General features: G+C 44.5%; 1 protein-coding gene across 1 annotated transcript; it reads left to right on the forward strand.

Moving 5' to 3' along the window:
* Positions 1-335: 335 nt before the first annotated feature.
* On the forward strand, positions 336-928 carry LOC147984954 (uncharacterized). The gene has a single exon (XM_087539825.1). The coding sequence runs from the start codon at positions 452-454 to the stop codon at positions 926-928; it is 477 nt and encodes a 158-aa protein (XP_087395951.1). The 5' UTR covers positions 336-451.
* The last annotated feature ends 11,979 nt before the right edge of the window (positions 929-12,907 follow it).

Here is a 12,907-nt window from a genome sequence, read left to right on the forward strand (position 1 = left end):
GCGAGAGATGGTTGTGCATGAGGAGGGCGAGATCATGCCGACGGACCAGGACCCGACGATGGAGCTCTCTATGGTCTCTATGGACCTCACCTTGCTGCACCGCCCCTTGTGCCTCCGCCCCTTGAAGCCTCCAATGTATGAGATTCGAATACACCTCATCGGTTCGGCTGAACGAGCAAGGTGCATGCTTCTTGATTGATGTATTGTTAGATTGATTTGTGCAGTGCAAGGGAGGGCACCTGGCCTGCGCAGACTGTCGCGACGAGCGCCCCGGGAACCAGCGACAGTGCCAGAAGTGCGAGCCCAGCGGTGGCTTCGACATGTGGAACACGACAATGGACGCCATCCTCTCCTCGGTGAGGGTGGAGTGCCCACACGAAGGCTATGGGCTCTATGTCACTTACGACAAGCTCACCGATCACCAGAGCGTGTGTCCGCTCGCGCCCTGCAAATGCCCAGTGCCCGTCTGCGGCTACGAAGGCCCGCCGCCGGCGCTCTCCCACCACATCAGCACCGTGCATCCCATGCACGTGCACAGGATCCAGTACGACAAGGTGCTCCAGCTGCAAGTGCCACTGTCGGAGCCATGACTCTTGCTGTTCGCGGAGGAGGACGGCCGCGCGTTTTCTTGGTCGGCGGTGTGCTCGACATCAGCGCGCCTATTGCTGTGTTGGTCGTCTGCATCATAGCGGGGGCATCCCCACTGGCGCACTACGCGTCCAAGCTATGGGTGAATGGCCCGCCGGGGGAGCCCAAAGGCAGGACCGACGCCGTCAAGGTGGAAATGGAGGTGACAAGCAACAAGGATCCCGGCGACATCACTGTGCAGGAGCTGACCTTCTTCACAGTTCCGCCCAAGCTGCTGGCCGGGGCTGGGTTGTCGAGGACGGTGTCCCTCCACATTCAGATTGATAAGCTCACCTCCTAAATGATTCTACAGTGCCTTATGTTTATCTTAGTAATATGCTAATATAGGGGTTAGCTCGGTCTACTTTAGCTTAAGAGATGGTGGGTTTTGGTGGCGATCCAACAATTACTTCGACATCAGATCAACAGTTAAAGTAGTTTCCAATAGTTGAACGGATATTTTGTGTCTGTTGGATATAAAGATCCTTTGGGTAAGAAGTATAACAGCTTATATGCTTGTTTGTTCAGGAAGTGTTGCATACTTGTGCGAGTTGACGCGACCCATCAAAGTAGTAGTACTACTAGTAGTACTCCCTCCGATCCTAATTTCTCCACGGATAAGTCGAGCGCAGATACCAAGGAGGGTCTGATTGTGTCTATACTTGGACAACTCACCCGACCGCGCACCAGGCAGTCGAAGCTCGTGTCGTGTTGGTGCCATGTGCGGCCTGCACATTAACCAAAACCCCGCGCCTCCAGCTTAGCCTCCGTGTTTTAAACTTCTCAATCTCAAGGCCAAGGAGCAACAGGGAACCTATGATAGAGCCAATCGGATGGTTGAGAACACTACAATTCGTAGCTACAGATGCGTGTGAGAGAGGACGAGTGCATGCGTGCACCTCTTCTCTTCCTGTATAACGTACTCCCTACCAAACACGACATGCAATGGTTAGGTCATTGCATGCAATGCTATTAATTAGCAAATAAACATTAAGTTCTCTCGTTTTCCCCTCCTTCTTGGTCACGGTGCACATTAAGTATCGAAAACTATTCAAACCTGTTCACACCAATCACAACCTAAACAGTTTCCCACATAAGAGTGTATTGGTACTCAGTTATAAATACTACTATGCCAAGATGACTGCACATTCCTCCTCAACTCCTCATCCACAAAAACAAACAAGTCATTCAGCATCCTTCCCTTGCGTCTGCCATGGCCAACGTGAGTTCTGGGTCGAGAGATTACCACCTGGGAGAGGCGAGCATGGAAGCGGAAGCACGAGAGATGTCCCGCCTCACCGCAAGAGCAGCCGACATGTACCGCCATGCGGAAGTAGAAACACAGAGGTCCCGCTGCGCCGCTGAAGCAGCATGGAGGTCCCGCCATGCCGTTGATGCAGCAGACTGGTCTGGCCGCTCCACGAATGCAGCAGAGATGTCCCGCCGCGCCGCGGTGGCTTGGGAAAATGTCTCACGGGCAAGCGACGACTCTTATAGGTGCATGCATGCGATCGTCCATAGCCAGATGGATCAGATGTCCGGCTAGGTGAGGTTGCAGGACGACATGAAAGCCTTGTTTGAACAGGCTACCGGCATCATCCGATAACTAAGGGAGGGCAATGAGAAGCTCCGGGCGGAGCGCGACCTGCTGATGGAGAAAATCCTCGGAAGTGCAGAGCAGCAGGAGGAGACCAGTGCCTTGTTGAAGAGGGCCAACATCGTCGTCAAGAAAGTTATGGACGAGAATGACATGCTCTGCATTGAGCGCCAAAGGCTAGTGGAGGAATCCATGGATGCTTTCAAGCAGCGTGTTGAGGACACGAAAGAGCTCATCGCCGCTCGCGCGGAGACTAGTTCTCGTGGCCTACAGCAACGCATCAAGAAAGTAGAGATCAGCGAGCCAAATCATTGTCTTCCTTCTTCTTTTGCCCTTGTGTATTTCAGGCATAGCCGCATGTGGCTTTTTTAGTTATCTTCCTAATTATGTAAGACAATTATTATCCACCTGTCATCGTCCTTATATTTTCATCAGTCTTGCAGTAGATGCTATATAGGTCCGTCGGATCTTACCTCAAAATCCATGCAAAATTTTGTTTTCAGATTTTCTTTTTTCTCTCTTAAATCTCTGTCGAGCGAGACATAGCCACGCTATTAAACAGGGGCTCTGGCGTCATTAATGGAGACCTTGGGAGAAAGGTGGGCAACAGATGGAGGTCAAAGGGTGCTCCTCCCGATAAGCACGCGTAGGGGTCTGATCGCACGCCTCCCGTACTCAAATAGCTACCCTGCACGGCCCTCCTAGCTAATAAAAAGGGGACACGTGGTGGCACGTAAATGGTAAATAGAACACCCACAGTTTCAATAATACTTGTGTTTCCGATTGTAACGTAACATCACTTGTTCCAAAATGACTTTGTTGATTGTTAATCTGTGTGCCTTCGCAAATCGGACAACAAAATTACCACAACATGTTGGTGCCATGTCATGACACCAAGCCAAGTTTCATGGTTTTCATGCGTGTTTTGGATTTATAGGAATTAAAAAACCAAGTTTCTCAATGTTTCCGGCCGAGCCACGACGCCCAGATGTTTGAATTTCATTCCCATTTCTTGCATGGGACCTAGAAATTTACTCGAGGACATACATGTGATTTTTCAACAAACTTTGGTTCACTGGAGCATGTGCTTGTAGTTCAAATTTGAATTGTGCACATTAACCAGAAACTCAATTAATGTATAAAAAAGGCCAAAAGAACCCGGATAATTCCAAAATTTAACACGGCACTCATATATTTCTATGTTGCCTCTGTAAAGAAAATCAATTGGGGGGTAGCGTATATTGTTTCGTACACAAAGGTGACACGTTCCCTCTCAGAACCACGAGCATTGTTGAGAGAAGCTACGGTTTGCAAGAAGCTTATACCAAAATTTGTTCCAGTTCGGCCAATTTTTTTTACCACAACATGTTAGTACCTTGCCATGACACCATGCCAAGTTTCATGATCTTCACGCGTGTTTTGGATTTACAAGAATTTTAAAACCAAGTTTCTCAATGTTCTCGGCCGAGCCACGACGCCCAGATGTTTGAATTTCATTCCCATTTCCTGCATGGGACCTAGAAATTCACCCGAGGATACACATGTTATTTTTCAACCAACTTTGGTGCACTGGAGCATGTGCTTGTAGTTCAAATTTGAATTATGCACATTAAATGACCAGAAACTCAATTACTGTATAAAAAAGGCCAAACGAACCTAGAATAATTGCAAAATTTAACACGACACTCATATAGTTCTATGTTGCCTCTATAAAGAAAATCAAGGGGGGAGCGTATATCGTTTCATACACAAAGGTGACACATTCCCTCTCAGAACCACGAGCATTGTTGAGAGAAGCTACGGTTTGCAAGAAGCTTATACCAAAATTTGTTCCAATTCAACCAATTTTTTACCACAGCATGTTAGTACCATGACATGACACCATGCCAAGTTTCATGATTTCCAGGCGTGTTTTGGATTTACAAGAATTTTAAAACCAAGTTTCTCAATGTTCTCGGTCGAGCCACGACGCCCAGATGTTTGAATTTCATTCCCATTCCTAGCATGGGACCTAGAAATTCACTCGAGGACACACATGTTATTTTTCAACCAACTTTGGTGCACTAGAGCATGTGCTTGTAGTTGAAAATTGAATTATGCACATTAAATGACCAGAAACTCAATTAATGTATAAAAAAGGCCAAACGAACCAGGAATAATCCCAAAATTTAACATGACACCCATATAGTTCTATGTTGCCTGTGTAAACAAAATCGGGGGGGGGGGGGGCAGCGTATATCGCTTCACACACAAAGGTGACACATTCCCTCTCAGAACCACAAGCCTTCTTGAGAGAAGCTCCGATTTGCAAGAAGCTTATACCAAAACGTGTTCCAGTTCGGCCAAGTTTTTTTACCACAACATGTTAGTGCCATGACATGACACCATGCCAAGTTTCATGATTTCCAGGCGAGTTTTGGATTTACAGGAATTTAAAAACCAAGTTTCTCAATGTTCTCGGCCGAGTCACGACGTCCAAATGTTTGAATTTCATTCCCATTTCTTGCATGGGACCTAAAAATTCACCCATGGACACACATGTGATTTTTAAACCAACTTTTGTGCACCAGAGCATGTGCTTTCAGTTCAAATTTGAATTATGCACATTAAATGTCCAGAAACTCAATTAATATATAAAAAAGGCCAAACGAACCTGGAACATAGACTTAACTAATATCTTCTATGGGACATTTAATAAATGTCTATTATATATGTTTTCTACCCAATTCAAATTTAGTAGATATGACAGTTAACATAATCTATTACTTGCACTATAGGGGATGTTGATTCCTATCAACTACCATATCCTAAAGGTTAAAACAGGTACATAATCATCTTCTTTGTTATGCACAGTGCACTACCAACCCCTGTACGATGATGCACATTAAACTGTTGATACGAGTTTTATGTAAACCAGAGGCTTAAAGTTGATTTTCATATTGTTTGAAATTGTGTCAATAAAGACTTTTTAAGAATATTGTTTGCTGATGTTGTCGGATGTGTGTATGGAAGATGTTTTTCCCTCCCATTGCAACGCACGGGCATGTTTTGCTAGTGTATAAAAAAGGCCTAACCCAAAATAATTCCAAGATTTAATAGGGCACTCATATAGTTCTATGTTGCCTCTGTAAAGAAAATCAGGGGGAGGTAGTGTATATCATTTCGCACAGAAAGGTGACACGTTCCCTCTCGGAACCACGAGGCTTGTTGAGAGAGTCTCTGGTTTTGCAAGAAGCTTATACCAAAACTTGTCCCAATTCAGCCAAAAATTATACATATAAAAATAGGGTTTGGATTATCACGAACATCTCGCTACCTAGACCAATGTACTGTGATTTGAATTCAACATAAAATGGATACAAATATTTGAATTGGAGACCGTATGGTACATGTAGTTCATAGTGAAATATGATTACTGGTATATGGATGTTTTTTGTTATCAATATAATATTTAAATGATGGTATAAATTGACAACAATCATATTCAAATAAGGAAAATTGATTCAAATTTAGTCCATATGGTAGACGACAATATATATGTTCATAGGGTGGAGTAAAATGTTCATATATGATGGAAGATCAAAATGTAGGAGTACACCCATTATAAACCACAAGGTCACCTAACGATATATTCGAATTCAACATAACATGGATTCAAATATTGAAATTCAAGATCCTGGAATTTGTAATCATATAAAAAGGGACATGACTCTTTCTTGTGGTGGGAATTGATTTGTTTTTTGTTGTTGTTGTGGGAAGTGCGAATTGATTTGGTACTATACAAGGTAATCTTGTTCTCCCGATTTTTTTTACATTTTTCTTGTAGTTTTTTCAATGGAATTTATAGCAATATAGTAAAAGGGGACATGACTCTCTTGTGTCTAGTATGAATTGTTTTTTGTACGCATTAAGTTTGTTCTGCCGAACATGGAATCCGCGCCTTGTTATCCCGAAAGTTTCAAGCTCGAGTATCTTTTGTCTCATCTACTATGAAACTCCCGCCTCTTCAACCCGCGCTGCGCCTTGTTATCTCAAAATTTCGACACAAGTGAAAACTCCCTCCTCATACAAAATTGGTCCCGCAGCCCAGACACGCGAAATCCCCCTTCTACCCCTTAGTCGGAAATGCCGGCTCGACGTCGCCTGGTCAAAACCGGTGGGGGTATGCTAGTAACTTACCCTACATTTCGGATAAGCGCATCCCTAAGCCATGGCTCCCCTACCTTCCCCTTCGCCCCCCATTCGTACATTGAGGCTGCCAAAACCGGCAAAACCCACGCTCCTCCGTCGGCTTCCCGACCGCGGCCTAGCCGGAGACTCTATCTCGACGACGTCGTCTACCGCAACAGCTCGCCGTCCCTCAGCCACAGCACCAGATGAGGATCCATCGTCGATCTCGTCGTCCCGCCGGATCAGCCGCCCCGTCCTCCACCTCCAAGGAGCTGCCCCGGTGTTTGCCTCGTCTATCACGCGACCTCCATCCCCACAGCGCCGTCTTGACCCGCCCCACCGGAACCGCAACACCCTCACCAATTCCTCCGATGAAGCCGATGCCTACTCAGCGCCACCAAGGAGGTTCTGGACTCATTGCTGCATTTTATCTTTTATTCGATCTCACGGGGCTGTGGGTGCTTGATATCGAGCAGCCAGGGCGGGTCTCCATCGATGGCGCCGACGCCGGCCACTTCATCCATAGCGTCTCTCACCCATGTCGTTGCTTCCTCGGCAACGACTTCCACACCCGCACTAGTTACAGCTGCTCCGGCTCTTGCTCGCGCTGCTGCTGCTCCAGCTCTCGCCCGCGCTGAGGCTCTGTTCTTGCTGTCGGTCGCACTGCTGCACTGCTCTTGCTTTCGTTTGTGCTGCTGCTCTGCTCTGCTATTTCTGTTGGTCGCACTGCTCCTCCGCTCTTGCTCTCATTTGTGTTGCTACTCTGCTCTTGCTCTCGCTCGTGCTGCAGCTACTGCACGACCTCCGGCAGCTACAGGAGTTGCTGCTTTAGCACTCGCTCGCGGTGCTTCTACACGACTTGCTCTCTACTAGTGCGTTCCCTACTCGAGCGACTACTGATTTAGATCACTGCTTCTCTGCTACTAGTGCTCGAACGCCCTAAACATCTATTGCAATGCTCTGCTACTAGTTCAATCGGTTTTGACAGTAAAATTCATTTTTGACTGTAAAGTTTAGTTTCTTTAGTTAAGTTTAGAGTGAACAATATTTACAACATCTGTCGGAGCGGCCGTGGGGCGGCTGATGCGTTTTACATCTAGCACTTTTTGGTGATGTATTTTACATCATCTATTGCACATGATATTAGAGTCCCACTTGAGATTAACGTTGACTGTCTTGTCCTGCTTCAGCCTTGCCGCCGTACACCTCACCGAAGCTGCTCCAACGACGGAACTGTCCATCACAGCGGAGCAGTACCCTTGGCACCATTTCCAGAGGCCTCAGATCTTCTTCCTCGCCTCCGACAGTAACACCAGCATCACCATCCTCCACATCCAACCCAATGATGCTGAGGTCAACAAGGCTATGCCAAAGAGGTTGTACACTTGTCGCATCACTTTGTTACTCTACATTCATGTCGATCCCTCAGGGATCCTTTGCCATGGTACTACTATTCATGCATTTGGTTAGAGGGAGTGGAGCAAAGCAAAATTGGAGGGTTTTTTTCCTTTGGTGTCTCTTTCAAAGAAAAAGTGTAGGAATTTTAATATCCACTTGGATGTCCTTTTCAAATTAGTATGCATGAAGAACGGGACTGATTGCATTACTGACATAATAAGATTCTTATTTTTTTCATTTTCACGTGGTTTGACTTTAATTTGACCATGTTTCTCCATTCATGTGTTCTTCCAATTCATGTGAACCAAACACCCAGGTTGACAGAAATCTTATGTTTCCAAATGCTCTGTTTTGCACGTGTATTCCTATCCGATTCCTGTGTTTTTCCTGTCCCTGCATTTATAGAATCCTCATTTTCAGATAGGCGTCAAAGAAAACTCTGTGTGTTATGTCCTGCTCCTGTCGTGCCATCATCCACCCCACCTGAGGTACACCATCGACGGAACCGTTCACTGCAGTAGAGATTCCCCCAACAAACTTTCTTTCGTCGCCTCAGATCATCTTCCCCGTTGCCGGCAGCCACACCAACTGCATTACCATCATCGACTGAGCAGATGAACCTGAGGACTACACAGTTCTGGAAGAGAGGTTACACTCTTTCGTGTTTGCTTACGTTATACATTGGTTATTATTACTAGCTACTTTATCATTCAAACTTGAGTTTTAAAATGCCCGTGGGGCACATATCAAGGAAGCAACGAATAGTACCTGTCTACATCTGGTTCATCTGGGGTCTTCTATGTGGTCCAGGTTGGGTTGGCAACAAACAGTAGATGATCCATTGTCTATATTTTTAAACTGAAGCTATAATCTACCTGCTATCATTAGTTTTGGATCTATCCACTCGTTTTCTACCATCAGTCTTGATTTCTACATCCACCCCTTAGTCCTTACATAATCTAACTACGTTTTTTATTATGCATGTCAGTTATTGTACACAATCGTACTGAACATGTAGAGAAAAAGAGAAGACTGTTGCGTGGGAATATAATGTAATGCAGACGCCGCTCCATGGTGGGCGAAGTGGGCCACACCCTCCCGCCATTCCAGATTGTATTCCAGAGGAAGATAACTGTTCAGATGGGGATTCAAAGGGAGCCGACCACTCCTATTTACCACCTGAGGTGTTCGCTCTAACCTGGCATGTTGATTTTGGTCATATCATGCATATGGCACCTCGCATTGCTTACGTTATACATCTTATATGTCATCAGCTTAGTTTAGATTTGCTTTGTGTGAATGCCACCTGTTTGGTTTCTATATCATATATGGGAATTACGCAATGCCATCTTCTTTAGCCAGGCAACATATACGTGAATTATGCAATGCCATCCTGTTTAGCCAGTCATCGTATATGTGAATTGTATCGTGCCATATTTTTTTCATAATGTATTCCATTTGTCAACAATGTTTATACATTCATCTACTCTTCTTGTGCATCAGCCATTTGAGTCGGTCATGGGAAAATCTGGAGTGAAAACAAGATCTTTTGAGCAGTCAGTGCTACCTGTCGATGCAGATTTCTTGCTGGTTACAGATAGCTCCTCAGAGGAGGATTCAGAGAAGATGAGCAATCGTATCCCCCCCGAGGTGCATGCTCTAACTTGGCAGGGTTATATTGCTCATATCATGCATATGGTGTCCTGCATTGCCATGCCATCTGCTTAGATTAGACATGCTTTGTGTGAATGCCTCCTGTTTACTTTCTATATCAGATATGTGAATTATGCAATGCCATGTTTTTCAGCCAGTTATCATATATGTGAACTAAGCACCGCCATGTAGCCAGGCATCATATATGTGAATTATCTCATGCCATTTTTTTCATTACCTATTCCATTTGTCAACAATCTGTGTATATTGAACTACTCTTCATGTGTATCAGCCATTTGAGCCGGTTATGGAAAAATCAGGAGTGAAAACAAGGTCTTCAGAGCAAGCAATGGTATCTGCTAAAGCATATATCTTGATGGTTATAGGTAGCTCCTCAGAGGAGGATTCAGAGACAGATGACCAGTCCTATATCCCACCTGAGGTGTATGCTCTAGGTTGCAATGTTTATATTTCTCATATCATGCATATGGTGTCTTGCATTGCTTAGTTTAGACATCATATGCACAATATTGAATTCGATTTGCTTAGTTTAGAGATCATACATGCGAGTGCCAGCTGCTTAGTATATGAATCAATTATGTCAATTATATCATGCCATCCTGTATACTTAGACAACATGTATGTGAATTATTTCATCCCAACCTATTTTAGAAAGACATCATATAGTTTTGTCATGTCATCCTGTTTAGATACTCATCATATGTTGAATTATGCTATTATATCATGTTAAGTTATCCATCATATATCTGAAACTGTGTCATGCTATCCTATTTAGTTAGGCATCATATATGTGAAATTGTGTCATGCTGTCCTATTTGGTTAGACAACATATAAGCGAATTACCACATCTGTCTATCATAGACTGTCTGCATGTTCAATTTCTTTTCTTGTTTATCAGCCATTTTAATTGGAGGGGGTGATGGCAGTATCTAAGGGAGCAAAAACCCGTTCTTCACAAAAGACGGTGCTACCTGTCGATGCAGATAGAACCATGGTTGTATTGGCCCACGAACTAGCCCCACCACACTTAATAGAGACTCTTCCAGATTGCACACTTACACCGTTGGATAGAAAAACAGCTACAACCCATCTAACCCCAACCTCAGCGGATAGTAACCCACTTCTAGTTGACACAACACCATGTCCACCACAAAGTACCCCCACACGAGCAGTTTGTAAAGCAATTGTTGTGCCCAAAGCATGATGATCACCACAGTGAACCCAAAATCCACGTTTAAAGCATAAGAGCAACTATTCTCAGGTAAGATTCCGTAGCTATGGTCCATACTCCTTTGTTGTTGCATCACTATATTTACCCATACCAACTACTTTTGAATTTGAAGGATCCAATTGAAAATCCAATGGTGCAACATGTATGTTTTAAACCCATTTCTTTGACTGGATTTCTGTTCTAACTTCTTCCTCTATGTTGATATCAGTTCAGTTGTATAAACAATTATGTTCTCATGTGATGCACATTACAAGTTTTGCCAATGTTGTGTAGTTTCTCACACTTATATTCTGTCTATGCTGTTGTGTCTTAAAAATATATGAGTTTAACTGTGTCTCTATCTTGATTTGGAAACATAAACTAGAATGATATGGACAATATAGTGACCATAGTACATAGATATATGTTTGTTTCATGTTGTTATCCTGTTCACCTTACTACTGAACCGGTTTACCAAAATGAGTTTTGTATACTACATGCTAAACCTATGATGTGTCTGCTTGTTTCTCTTGTAGTATGCGAACAGAATATTGAAGAAGAGAACCCCACTATGCAATGGTAGAGAAAGTAATGCAGATAAGGTTCAAGATAGTGAGACAACCCTGTTAGTCTCTAAGAAAGGTGATAAAAATGATCTTGTAGACAGTGAGAAAACCCCACAGTCCTACGTTGATGTAGTGTTCGAGTTACTGGCCAGTACCGCTGGCACAAGCTCTTTGAACTCACTACTTGACTCACTTCGGCTTCTTCTGTTTCACGTACAAGCTGAAAGGCATCAGTCAGCTGTGCTGCGACAAGAAGCCGAAGGACTGAGGAAGTCTCTGCAGAATTCAGATGCATACTTTCTTGTGCAACATCAAGCGCTGGAGGATTTAAGCGCCAAACAAGAGAAAGTTAATAAGCTTGCTAAGCATCTTGCTAGCATTATGGGTATCCAGGATATTGTTTCTTGATCTCTTCTAAAGTGGTTTCAGTTCTAGACTTGTTTTGCTGCGGCGTTTATTTGCACAGGTCGCGAACTTTGACAACCAGTGTACGTGATATGCTGCTTTGTTCCCTATATTTGCACTGGTGGCGAACTTTGATGCCCAGTGGGTAATATGTGTAATAGCTGTGATAGCCTAGCATAAGTTGCTTGCTTATTTATTTCCTTGTTGTCTTGTTTATTTGTTTTCTTGTAGTCTGTGCAGTTCTTTTTCCGCGGTTTGCTAGTGGCCGCAATAACCTATTTTTTAAAACTAGACCACAATAACCATGGGCTACATATTTACTGTAGTGACCCTGGGCCTCCTACAGGCCATAGAAACAATGGGCCTTCTATGGGTCATAGTAACAATGGGCCTTCTACGGGCCATAGCATCAATGGGACTTCTACGGGTCGTATCATCGATTGGCCAAACATGAGCCAATAACGGACCACATTATGGGCCTTAAACGGGCTAGAATTGGAATTGTCCGTTCATGGGCCGACCATAACGGGCCGTCATTAATCGGCCGTATTTGAGGATGCTACGAAAACGGCCCAACGGATTAACGGGCCACAAATGGGCCGACTGTAACCACGAGCTGTATTTTGCCCACAAGCAGAAAGGCCAGTAACAGGCCGTAAGTAACTGAATGCTGGAAATGAGCCCAAAAATAGATGGGACATGAGAAGGCCGAAAGATAACATGGGCTTGAAACGGCCCAATGGAATAATGGTTCGTTAATGGGTATAAAGCGATATACTGTTCATTACGGGACAGTTTCACCATGGGCCATTAATGGGCCAAGAGTTACAAAGTGCCTCATATGGGCCGAAAGACTTCATGGGCCATACATGGGCCGGAAGTTACAATAGGCTGGAATCATATTGGACGGCCCAGATGACGCTATTGGGCCTGATTCGGATAGGCCGTAACGGACCCTAGGTTAGCGGGCTATAAATGGGCTATGTGCGAACAGGCCGTTAACACGCTTTCCGTGGGCTGACCCGCTATCTTTTGACCAAGTCAAACGGGCCAACCTTTTCACAGGAATGGGCCTCTGTTGGGTTGTGCCACGTGTCGACATATCATTGGTGCCTTCTGTCCAATGAGTGGATGACATCTGTCCCAACGGTGAGCCGATGCGTGTTTCCTCCAGCCAATGCTGATTTTACATGTGGAAAATCCTCATTGGTCCAAGCTCTTAAAGGGTTATTGGATCCAAACCAGAACCTGATAGCTTAA

This window comes from Triticum urartu, chromosome 2A, assembly GCF_056163025.1.
Source record: "Triticum urartu cultivar PI428250 chromosome 2A, HENAU_Tu73, whole genome shotgun sequence".
Taxonomy (NCBI): Eukaryota; Viridiplantae; Streptophyta; class Magnoliopsida; order Poales; family Poaceae; genus Triticum; species Triticum urartu.

Bases quoted from the DNA above. Each gene is read 5' to 3' on its own strand.
- LOC147984954 (XM_087539825.1), top strand. From the start codon at position 452: ATGCCCAGTGCCCGTCTGCGGCTACGAAGGCCCGCCGCCGGCGCTCTC.